The sequence below is a fragment of the Pelobates fuscus genome, chromosome 6, assembly GCF_036172605.1.
Source record: "Pelobates fuscus isolate aPelFus1 chromosome 6, aPelFus1.pri, whole genome shotgun sequence".
Classification (NCBI taxonomy): Eukaryota; Metazoa; Chordata; class Amphibia; order Anura; family Pelobatidae; genus Pelobates; species Pelobates fuscus.
The window spans coordinates 300868454-300881596 of NC_086322.1; the positions used below are offsets into that span (position 1 = coordinate 300868454).

The window sequence follows — 13143 nt, forward strand, 5'->3', positions numbered from 1 at the left end:
ATAAGAGGGAGCTAGAGCACTTTGCATACACAAGCTATACAGATCCTGTTTGTAATTCAACATTTAAACATTTTGCGCAAACTGATAATCTATAGTCATTGTTCCTCTGCCAAACTATAGATTTAGTCCTTTATTTTATTTAATGTATTTTATTTTTGTAATATTTCTTTTCAGCATTACAGCATAAAGGGAGAGTAAAACCACGTTTAGAAATGATCAGCTCTGCAGAGAGAAACACTGGATCCACATCTTCAACATATAAAAAAGTTAGCCAGCCAATCACCACAATAGAAAATGTTTCGTTTCAGAAGGTATGTTATAAGTGAAAAACAAAAAAAATATTATCTATGTTTAGGTTGAATCAGGAGCTAAACATTATTTTGTGTGCATGTTTTTTTGTTTTTGTTTGTTTTTTTAGATGAAACTTGGTAATGATTTTGAAATGATGAAAATGGATGAATCATTAAGAAGTCCCGGTAATGACCAGTATTATTAAATTGTTTTTTTAAGTTTGAAATATAAAGCATAGAGTGATAACCAGAGTTAATGATTTCTAATTACAGAAGAGAAAGCTGAGATTGTGCTGGGCACTCAGCCTGTAAACAGGATGGAACCAACCGTGTATGTAGCTTGTTGTTATATTCATTGTACAATGTGTGCCATTATGGTATGGCATCTCAGGAAATAGTCTGGTAACAAAATGTCTGAGTGTAGCTGATTGTCTTTGCTGCTGGATGTGGAGATGGTAATGTTAAACATACAATGTGTACCTGTTAAGCCAAGCTTGACTAGGAGTCACTTTGATAGCTATACTGGAAGGACCTGTATAGGTGCAACATTATTCCAACCACTCCTTCTCTGGAATAGATATAAACACTACAAATGTAAAGTAACAGTATGATGACCACCCACTGGCACATTAGCCCCCACAACCCCAGGCATGTGTCTGCACACTTTGAGATGTGGTTGGCTACATGCATAATTTTCTTTACTCCATGTTTGAGATGAACATAGAAACATAGAATGTGACGGCAGATAAGAACCATTCGGCCCATCTAGTCTGCCCAATTTTCTAAATACTTTCATTAGTCCCTGGCCTTATCTTATAGATAGGATAGCCTTATGCCTTATCCCACGCATGCTTAAACTTCTTCACTGTGTTAACCTCTACCACTTCAGCTGGAAGGCTATAAAATGCATCCACTACCCTCTCAGTAAAGTAATACTTACTGATATTATTTTGAAACCTTTGCCCCTCTAATTTAAGACTATGTCCTCTTGTTGTGGTTGTTTTTCTTCTTTTAAGTATAGTACCTTTACTGTGTTCATTCCCTTTATGTATTTAAATGTTTCTATCATATCCCCCGTCTCGTCTTTCCTCCAAGCTATACATGTTAAGATCCTTTAACCTTTCCTTGTAACTTTTATCCTGCAATCCATGAACCAGTTTAGTAGCCCTTCTCTAAACTCTCTCTAAAGTATCAATATCATTCTGGAGATACGGTCTCCAGTACTGTGTTCAATACTGCAAGTGAGGTCTCACCAGTGTTCTGTACAATGGCATGAGCACTTCCCTCTTTCTCCTGCTAATACCTCTCCCTATACAACCAAGCATTATGCTAGTATTTCCTGCTGTTCTATTACATTGTCTGCCTACCTTTAAGTTATCTGAAATAATTACCCCTACATCCCTTTCCTCAGATGTTAACAAATATTCTGTACTTTGCCCTTGGGTTTTTACGTCCAAGATGCATTATCTTGCATTTATCCACATTAAATGTCAGCTGCCACTACTCTGACCATTTTTCTAATTTACCTAAATCATTTGCCATTTGGATTATCCCTCCTGGAACATCAACCCTGTTACATATCTTAGTATCATCATCAAAAAGGTATACCTTCCTATCATGACCTTCTGCAATATCACTAATAAAAATATTAAAGAGAATGGGTCCAAGTACAGATCCTGAGGTACCCCACTGGTGACAAGACCATGCTTTAAATATACTCTATAGACTACAACCCTCTGTTGCCTGTTACTCAGCCACTGCCTTACCCATTCAACAATATTGGAATCCAAACGCAAAGATTGCAGTTTATTGATAAGCCTTCTATGTGCAACAGTGTCAAAAGCCTTCTGAAATCTAGGTAAGCAATGTCTACTGCAGCACCATGATCTAATATTTTAGTTACCCAATCAAAAAAATCAATAAGATTAGTTTGGCATGACCTATGTTGTCTCTGATCTTGAAATCCATGTGATTTTAGATGTTCAACAATCCTATCCTCTAACATGGTTTCCATTACTTCCCCACTACTTGAGTAAGGCTTACTGACCTATAGTTACTGACCTATAGTCCCCCCTACTACTAATGGGCACAACATTCGCTAACTTCCAATCTTCTGGGACTACTCCTGTTAACAATGATTGGTTAAATAAATCTGTTAATGGTTTTGCTAGTAGACCACTAAGCTCTTTTAATATCTTTGGGTGTATTCCATCAGGCCCCATTGACTTATTTGTCTTTACTTTTGACAATTGAAATAGAACCTCTTCCTCTGTAAACTCACATGTAACAAATTACTAATTTGTCCTTTTCCCCAACTGAGGCCCCTTTCCTTAATTTTCATCTGTAAATACGGAACAAAAATATTCATTGAGGCAGTCAGCTAGACCTTTATCCTCTTCTACATACTTTCCTTATTTTGCTTTTAATCTAGATAATCCTTGTTTTACTTTCCTTTTCTCATTTATGTAACAAAAAAAATGCTTTGTCCTCTTTTTTAACAGACAGTGCTATTTTCTCTTTTGTGTGTGATTTGGAAGCTCTTATAACTTGCTTAGCTCACTCTGTTTTTTTTTTTTTTATAATTACTAAATGCTAACTTTTCGTTTTTTACTATTTTGGCCACATCTGCGGAGTACCACAGCGGTTTCTTATTTTTTTTGCTTTTACTAACAAGCCTAATGCAATTTTCTGTTGCCTTCAGTAGTGCAATTTTTAAATAATCCCATTTCTCTTGGAATCCATTTAAACTGCTCCAGTCTGATAATGACGCCTTTACACATATTCTAATTTTAGAAAAGTATGTTTTTCTAAAATCTAAAACGTTTGTTTTTGTGTGTTGTGACTCAGTCACTGTTCTTATATTAAACCACACTGACTGATGATCACTGGATCTTAAACTTTCGCCTACAGTAATATCTGACACCAAATCTCCATTTGTCAACACTAAATCTAGTATGGCCTCTTTACGTGTCGCCTCCTCAACGACTTGTTTTAGAGACATTCCCAGTAGGGATTTTAGAATATGTGTGCTCCTGGCACAAGCAGCTATTTTGGTTTTCCAGTTTACATCAGGAAGATTAAAGTCACCCATGATGGTAACTTCCCCCTTCATTGTCATTTTAGCTATTTTCTAAACTAGTAGATTATCTAACTCTTCTATTTGTCCTGGGTGCTTATAAATCACACCTACACAAGTTAGTGTGATTACTAAATTCTAACGTAACCCAAACGGACTCTATATTCGCCACACGCACTTTTATTATGATAGATTTTATGCTATCCTTCACATACAGGGCCACCCCTCCCCCTTTCTTTCCTTCAGTGTATTTTCTATATAAAGAGTACCCTGGTATTGCTATGTACCAGTCATTTTTCTCATTATACCATGTCTCAGTAACAGCGACTAAATCTACACTATCAGTTGCCTTTATTGCCAACAAGTTTGTGGATCTTATTCTCTAAACTGTTGGCATTTGTAGACATGACTCTAAGCTTATCATTTTTAACACACTTGCTACAGGCACCTTCTGTACTTGTTTTGGGGGACAATTGGATTGATGTTTTATCACCCTTTTGCCCCCCCCTCCTAGTTTAAATACATCCTAGCAAAACCTCTGAACTGCTCACTGAGAACATTTGTTCCCTTTTGAGAAAGATGCAAACCATCTTTTTTGTACAGTTTATTTCCATTCCAAACAGAGCTACCATGAGAAATAAAGTCAAATCCTTGCTCCCGACACCATTCACCAAGTCACATGTTAAAGTCCCTTATATGCATACGTCTGAGTGTTATGCACAGGCAGAACTTCAGAGAATGACAGTGCAGAAGCAACCTGCTGTATATCATTGGCAAAAGCACAAAAAACATCCTTTACCTCTGAAACCTCATTGCAAGCCAAGTCATTTGTCCCAAGATGGACAAGTACATCAAATTCCCCTTCCTGCTTTGCTTGCTTAGCAATATTACAAATATGTCTCCTGTCTCTGTGAGCAGTAGCTCCAGGAAGACATCTCACAAGACCACTATTGTCCAGCTCCACACCTCTTATGATGGAATCCCCAACAACAACTGCTTTCTATCAGGCCTCACCATAGTCTCCAAGCCTGTATCCATAATACCACTACACTCTGTGCCTGAACTTGTCTCCACAACGCCACTACACTCAGTGCCTGTGCCTGTCTCCACAACACCACTACACTCTGTGCCTGAGCCTGTCTTCACAACACCATTACACTTGGGGCCTGAGCCTGTCTCCACAACACCACTACACCCAGTGTCTGAGCTTGGCAGCGGAAATAAACAATTTATTATGTCTAAAAAGCAAATTAAAGATAACATGTACAATGACAATAATAATAAGTATACCATCATCTAAAGAGAGCAAAACAATAAAATGTGAGAGGGAAAATATTCACCTTCTGTCTTAATAAAATGAAGATTATAGGGAGCGGGGCATGAGCTTCATTTCGAGTGAGCTCCTCCTTAGCTCTTGAACTACTCGAGTTTTACAGCTCCCTGAACCAATATTTCATGCCCAACATAAACTTATCTCAACCTGCAGCTGAACGGTTCATGCTGATGCCGGGGGAGGGGGAGAGGCACTGTGTCTGCTGATATTTGCCCCGGAGGATATAGTGCGGCCCAGCGGAGGTTTAGGTCCTCGCAAGTTCTCTCTGTTGTGCCCAGGGGTCATTGTGAAGTGAGGCCTGGGGGGTCTCCTTGCAAGCAACTTGCCTATCACACTGCTATTTGGCAAGCCAACTTCGAGCCTACCTGTGCGTAGAGCCTACCCGTGATTTAACCCAACACTCCAGCCATACAAGCAGAAAGTGCCCAAGCCATACTCAACAACACTATATCAAGTCTGAAAAGGCCTTCTGTTTTCCCCCGGATTGGGAAAACATGGTCTTGCAGAGCTCCCGAGTTCGTGGCACAGGAGTGCAAGCTCTCGATTACGTCTGGGGCCACCATATCTTGGCCCTACAATGCCACCTGCAGAAATAGCCTGAGCTTAGATGGCAGATGTATTCCCAATCAGGGCATTGGCTGACAATCACACCTGATTGCATAAAGCATGTGTAACGGACCGTTTCACTTACAAGAGGATAAAACCCAGTTTAGGCGATAATCCCCTTTCCAGATGCACAGGCAGCTACTGCAAACACCATTCTCCCGACTGGAGACACACGAACACTGGAACAGCTGAACAAGAAAAGCAGACATCGGCTTACACTCCTGGCAGTCAGCATACAATCCCATTCCCCCAAAGAACGAGACGACACATCGCTTTGAGGGTTAAGCAAGAACTCAGGACTGGGACACCCAGTCTGGCTTTTATTACAAACAAGTACATACAGGACACTCCCAGGGGGAGGATGAAATTAACCAATCACATGGATGTACCTCCCACACATTTCCTCCCCTTAGATTAACACTTAACATAATTATACCGTACACCCTTTTCCCCAATTCCTGGATGTACCCCAAATACATATGTATGAAACAGACGAATTACTGGTGTTATAGAGACTAAGGGGGATTCGCATGAATCCCCTAGTTCGTACGTTTCTTTCTACCGAACGGCGGGCCGTTCGGTAGTTTCCCCAAGAAATCCTGGAAGTCTGGAGGTCTCAGCGGTGTTTGCCTAGTCGAGTGTCCGATTTCAGTTCCAGACACTCGACGGCAAAACACCGCTGTTCGGTAGTTTAAGATGGCCGCCGCCACGTGTTTGTTTCCCGAATGGCGGCCACCCAGAGGACAAAGAATACATTACATGGATTTGCCAATTACCTGTTTGCAACATTGTTGCAAACGGTAATTGGAGGCACACTTATTCCTGGGTGGTCTGGTTGTTCGGTAGTTTCACTCAATATAATGAATGGAGTGATTCTACCGAACAATGAGATGAATGCTGCATACATATCACCCAGGTTAAACTTAACACATGAATACATATACAATATTACAGGCAGTACACTAGAATATGCTTCACAGTCTTAAAGGGACAGTAGTCCCAAAAGTCCCAATCTGTTCATAGATGATTTTAAAGGGCCGGTAGCAGCAATATAAATTATTACATGCCCAAATAGAGTTTTTATAGAGCAATAGTCGCAGGGCAGGAGGCTAGCAACCAGGCCTCTCCAGTTCACAGTGGCGAAGCTGGTTTCGCCACAGCATGTCTTAGATGCAGACCGCCTCTGGCTAGCTTCCATTTAGGCGATTGGGGGTCCCAGCAGATCACAAGCCTTGTAACCAAACAACATGTCTAGCATAGATTATCAAGCTGATAATATGTCTTATCTCTTGGTATTCGCATCATGATATTTGTTTTTGTTTGTTTTGAGTTCTTTTATTCTGTCAGCAATACAAATGTTTATTTTTTGTGATATCCGATAACCTACTCTGGAATTCTGTTGTAAATTGTAAATGATTATATCTATATGTCTAGCTGTCTCATCACACCACGTGCTACTCTTTTGTTCTACTAACTGGATTTACATATGTATCATGACTGTTCGGACTACTACTTTGACATGGCTAGTATAGCCTGTTATGACTTTTATTATTTTACAAAAAATAGTGCAGTATTCTCAGCAATTTTAGCAGTTTCTTTCATCGTTTCATATCGAGTATGCTATTGCTGAAATGTCTATATCAGCTTGTATTTTTCTCTTTGCACTAAAAAATAAAGAATGTCAATAAATAAATAAAATGTAGTTTATAGATGCACTATAGCTGGCATAATCTACATTAGTCTCATTTATTGTTAAAGTTCACCCTTTATAATAAGCACAGAAAAGTTTAGTGTGATATAAATACCAGAAATGTCACAGGCTTTCATCAAAGTGTAGAAATCAGGGCCGGTGAAAGGAATTTTAGCGTCCCCGCATGAGAGAGTTCTCTAGTGTCACAAGTTTATTCACTAAACTCCATAAAGAAACATTTCACTGATTTATTTCAACAATTTAGCAGATACACCCCCAAAGCCCTGCAAGCCCTCCAATCAGAGGCTTCTCAATGAAAATCAATGTTGCTGGAATCGCAATTGTTCGCATGCACACTGAATCACAGCTTTCCTATATTTTCCACTGAGCTCTAGTTCAGGATATTGGGAAAGGGGGAAGACTGTTTAGCTAAAGGAAGTGAAAAAAATTCTTCCTAGCTGTGTGACAGGCAGGGAGGTGTCTTAGCCCCCAGATATAAAAGGTCTGAATTCTATTGAAATCAGCCCTTTTATAAACTGTCAAGAAAATGACAAACGCCCAGACATATAAAGCACTCCAGCAAGCTGAAATACTTTGTGTGTGTGTGTGTGTGTGGAGTATTCCTCTCTCTTAGCAAACTTCCTTGTACATACACATACCAACAACCAAACTGCCTTATACATACACACAGGTACACTGCCAAATACTTACACACAGAAAGTGCCTTATAAATACATGCACACAAACTGCTTAATACGCACATACATACACCAACACATACAATCTGCCTCAAACACTCACACAACTGCCTAACAGACACACACAAACTACCTCATCCTCACACAAACTGCCTAATACATACACACACTGCCTCATACACACACTGCTTTATAGATGCATACTCACAGAACGCCAAATACAAACATTAACACATATAACTATTACATAAATAATGATAAATCATAAATGTAATACATCCACCAACACACAAACTGCCACACACACACACCAAATGATTTATAGATACATACGGGTATTGATTATTTATTTATATTCCACTTGTTAAAGTGCGCACTGACACTCTCTAACACTGACCATACACAAACATACTGCACACAGACACACTGACTTATACACACAAACTACACATTCTCTGACACTCACACACAGCACAGATTTCCAGCAGCAGCCTGTCCCATGCTCAATCTGCCCTTATATTGTAACAAAAGGATCAGTGCTAAGATGACCACAGAAAATATAATATAGTTTAATAGGCAGCACACTTACAAACAGAAAGGGGTTTCCTCTTAATACCCCACAATATGTAATGGAAAAGAAGGAAAGGAGAGAAGATTGCGCCTTAATAAAATGGAATGTACCAAAGTTAAAATTACAGAAATATTATATATAGTGAAACAAGTGTGGTCCAAATTTCATGGTATATAGATGGTAGATAAAAAGTCTTGAAGGGAACAACCAGACTGGATAAAATCAGGGATTCTTGGAGGTAGAGTGATTGTAATTCCAGAAGTGCATGGAAAACATAAAAGAGAGAACTTTTATGGTACAATATAGTATAAGATATATGTTTATGTTTAGCGCGAAGTGGAAAGATCCACACTTCTGGGATATATGTGGTAAATAAATTCTTCAGATGTTTATGCAGTGATAGAGGTTCCAAACTGAGAAGATAAAAATGGCAAATATAGTGCTCACTGTAGAAATAAGACCATAAGATGATATACAGTATAGGAGATGTACTCACATTTGTTTGAGCAAGCTTACTGCTTGATGGATAGGGCACTGGTGGTATTATCTCCACCTAGGATTCTTTAGTCCTCTTTGAGATGATAAATCAGGATGCCAAATTTGGTTATTCTAAATATCTATATAATTTGTATCTGCCTATAGATTGCCCAGTGTCTCAGGGAGCTGTTTGACTGAACAGAAACATGACTTGGGCAGGAAGAAGCCTAGATGTGAGAAGGCCAAATTCAGTGTATCTGAAGAACTTGTTTGCAATCAAGGTAAGTGACTCATGTAACCCTTTCCAGCCCAGTTTCATATGTGGTAGAATTCTACTGCACAACCCCATAAAATCCCAGACTAGCACACTTTCTGTATTACACATATTAATCCCAAGACATTTATGAGTGTGCATCGTCCCATGTTTCTGTGATTGGACAATTCCTATTTTTTACACCCATTTTTCTGCCTGCCCCATTTTTTTTCTTCCATTTGCAACTGTGCGTGCAAATATGTTATTGATAAATATTGATTTTACATAAATGGTAAAAAAAATCTCTTCTTTTTTTTTTTAAATACTCAGTGAAGGAGTTAGTTCTTATTCCAGTCAGTTATTCCTTGGATCTGTTTTTATCTAAGATCTTTTTTGTTTTTATCTAAGTTAAATTGCAATGTTATATGTTATGCTTTCATGTGTTCATAGGCATAGGTGTAGGCAGCAGTGTGGTCAAACAGCACTCCTCCAGTTCAGTGTCTGAGAGAAGGCAATTTCTGAAGCAGCCAGTAAAAGCCACTCAGAAGTTACATCTCAAGGCTGAAGGTCATAAATGTCCAAACCTAAATCCCAGCTCAGACTGTGTTTCCTATAATGTAGAAAGAAGTGCTGAAATAAAGAAGTATGGAAACGAGCAGTCCTTACAGCCTGAAACATCAGTAAAAAACAGCAACTGTAGCAGAACCAATGGACTATCCAGGATTGATGCCCAAAATGCCAGTTTATTGAAAAGTATCGGAAAGGACAGCGACAAAAAGGAGGCATCGCAGCTGCATGGATCAAAGCAGTCAGGACTTCCTCCAGTCTCAGTGAAGGATGCTGAAAAAGAAAAGGTAACTTGCAGCCCTCTTCTTTTCTCGGTTTGTATTAGTCAGGAAATGATTGCAAATGACATCCAAATATGCTCTTTTCCAAATGTAGCAAATAACAATTAAAAATGCCAGGCTGCTGATAATTGATTCAAATTTAGTTTTAATTTGTATTAAGTTAACTGGACCTTGTTTATTGAATTAACTATACTGCATAGTTAGCAAGCCACAAATGCTAAATGCTTGCTCAAATTTACATTGAGAACGTCACACTGGATTTAGTCCATTAGTTTTAAGTTGCAACAAAAAATTACACATTTGTTTTTGCAATACACCATTGATTCTGAACTAGTGGTACACGTAAGGAATAGGGAAAGCATTGGATTGGCTGAAATGAGCAAGGAGGCGGGGCCAAACGCCGGCTGAGCCTATTAATTCCTCCTCATAGAGATGCATTGAATTAATGCATCTCTATGAGGAAAGTTCAGCATCTCCATGCAGTGTGGAGATGCTGAACGACAGTGCTGCCTAATGTGCAGCACTGCCCCAGAAAGCACCAGTAGTGACTCTCCGAGGAGTGGCCACTGGAGGTGTTCCTAGGGGGCAAGATAAACACTGCCTTTTCTCTGAAAAGGCATTGTTTACATGAAAATGCCTGAAGGCAATGATCATACTCACCAGAACAACTACATTAAGCAGTAGTTGTTCTGCAAACTATAGTGTCTCTTTAAGCTAAAGTCGTTTTGGTGACTATAGTCACCATAGTGCTGTAGTCTGGCACTTTTAAGTACAATTTGTTAACCTTAGGGGTACTCTCCATTATTTCGGGGAGATTATTTAGGAATTGATTGTGGGGTCATATACTGTAAGTTAGAGAGTCTGTTTTCCTGCTATGTTCTCTTCCAAGGACATTCACAAAGCGTTTGTTCTGAAATTATTTCATGCTAGGAGGTGGGGGCTTCTGCTGTACTGTGAGAGCATTTTGTACTTCTTCACTTATAGTTCAAATAGCTGTAATTGGAGTATTTAGTAATTTTCTTGGTTACATGTTTTTTCCGTTGAGATTTATGTAAAGTCTATCATTACCTTTTCACAGGATAAGAACGAAAAGGTAGCTCTGTCACTGATCCACAGGATTGGGAGCAAATACTCTAGGGCAGTTACACTGAAAAAGCCTGTCCAAATGGCATCGGCAAGGTATCTGGACTTGTGTTACTTATTGCTTATTTTTTATTTATTTTAGTTTGTGTTCAATAAAAAAAGAATAGGAACAGGAAAAATATGTTTAATAAGTTAGTCAGTTATCTTTGTTAGATTTAGTGACCAATAAGATGTTAGTGGATCATGACCAACCACCCGATGTGTGTTTTGAAGACCAATCATTCATTTTTAGTTTTTGACCATGGCTTGACATATTACCCTAGTCATTAGGAAACCGGTAAAACTTTCAGAAACAAAATGCACTCTCTCACACCTTAACCCTCTCTCGCACACATACCCTAATAACCACACATCAGACACTCTCCAAATAACATTGAGCACTCGCACAAGTACATTGTGCAACTCCACAGATGTACATACATAACTTTCCAATACTTTACCAAAACACATGTTCATACACTCTCTCCCCACACTATCTATAAGGATGATGTCCCAGGAGTGAGGAGTAGGAAGATGTCACAGTTACCACATCACACAGATATTGCCTGGGGCCCCACTAAAGCCAGAGGTCAGATGCTAACCTCCCATCTCCTCTACCACTGACATTAGTAGCTGTTTATTTAAATGGGAACCAGCCAGTCACGTTCTCAGAAAGACCAATTTTAGGTGCTGAATGCCAGCTTTCTTTTGTCAAAGCCCTGTTTTAGATGGCACCATTAAGATTTATTATTTTTTTTCTTTTTTGTATTCTTATTTTATAATGTTCCTTGAGAAAGAAAACACAGTTTTGATGAATCACAATGTTTTATTTGTTCTAATACTGATGCACACAATCACTATTGTTTTTTGATGTTTTTGATAAAAGCTAATATTAGTTTATTACATTTCTGTTCTTCATCCCCCAAGAAACTGCACAAATAAGTATACACTCAAAGAAAACCAGGTAAAGATTTATATAATTGGGCGTGTATCTGCAGTCTGTGGAACATAGGATTGGGTGTGTATCTGTTTTTGTGGCACATAGGATTGAGTGTACATCTTCAGTCTTGTCAGATGGGATTGAGTTTGTGTCTGTGAGAGATGGGATTGAGTTTGTGTCTGTGAGAGATGGGATTGAGTTTGTGTCTGTGGCAGATGAGATTGAGTTTGTGTCTGCAGTCTGTGGCAGATATGCTTGAGTGTGTGTCTGCAGTCTGTGGTAGATGGGATTGAGTGTGTGTCTGCAGTCTGTGGCAGATGGGAATGAGTGTATGTCTGCAGTCTGTGGTAGATGGGATTGAGTGTGTGTCTGCAGTCTGTGGCAGATATGCTTGAGTGTGTGTCTGCAGTCTGTGGCAGATGGGATTGAGTGTGTGTCTGCAGTCTGTGGCAGATGGGATTGAGTGTGTGTCTGCAGTCTGTGGAAGATGGGATTGAGTGTGTGTCTGCAGCCTGTGGCAGATGGGATTGAGTTTGTGTCTGCAGTCTGTGGCAGATGGGATTGAGTTTGTGTCTGCAGTCTGTTGCAGATGGGATTGAGTTTGTGTCTGCAGTCTGTGGAAGATGGGATTGAGTGTGTGTCTGCAGCCTGTGGACAATGGGATTGAGTTTGTGTCTGCAGTCTGTGGCAGATAGGATTGAGTGTGGGTCTGCAGTCTGTGGCAGATGGGATTGAGTTTGTGTCTGCAGTCTGTGGCAGATGGGATTGAGTTTGTGTCTGCAGTCTGTGGAAGATGGGATTGAGTGTGTGTCTGCAGCCTGTGGCAGATGGGATTGAGTTTGTGTCTGCAGTCTGTGGCAGATAGGATTGAGTGTGGGTCTGCAGTCTGTGGAAGATGGGATTGAGTTTGTGTCTGCAGTCTGTGGCAGATGGGATTGAGTTTGTGTCTGCAGTCTGTGGCAGATGGGATTGAGTGTGTGTCTGCAGCCTGTGGACAATGGGATTGAGTGTGTGTCTGAGTTATGGCTGCACTCCAATCACTGTAAGGTATGTGGTTTAAAACATATTTTGAACGTTATTAATTAGAAAGTGTTTAATTTGTAGGATAAACACAAAAGTAGAAGCCCCAGTCTACCAAAACCAAAGCAATTCAATGTATCTGCAGAAAAGAACAAGTAAGTTAAACTATCCTGTACCTGAAATTTAACAGACGTAGTTTCTCTTCGCTGGACTAAAAGT

General features: G+C 39.6%; 1 protein-coding gene across 1 annotated transcript in view; it reads left to right on the top strand.

Annotated features, from left to right (window-relative positions):
* SYCP2 (synaptonemal complex protein 2) overlaps positions 1-13143 on the top strand; it is an 81440-nt gene that overhangs the window by 36361 nt on the left and 31936 nt on the right. Inside the window, exons 12-19 of the mRNA XM_063459623.1 lie at positions 175-311; positions 419-476; positions 564-621; positions 8907-9022; positions 9445-9848; positions 10921-11021; positions 11892-11928; positions 13009-13079. Of these exons, the coding sequence (XP_063315693.1) occupies positions 175-311; positions 419-476; positions 564-621; positions 8907-9022; positions 9445-9848; positions 10921-11021; positions 11892-11928; positions 13009-13079 (982 nt within the window). The remainder of the gene's footprint in view (positions 1-174; positions 312-418; positions 477-563; positions 622-8906; positions 9023-9444; positions 9849-10920; positions 11022-11891; positions 11929-13008; positions 13080-13143) is intronic.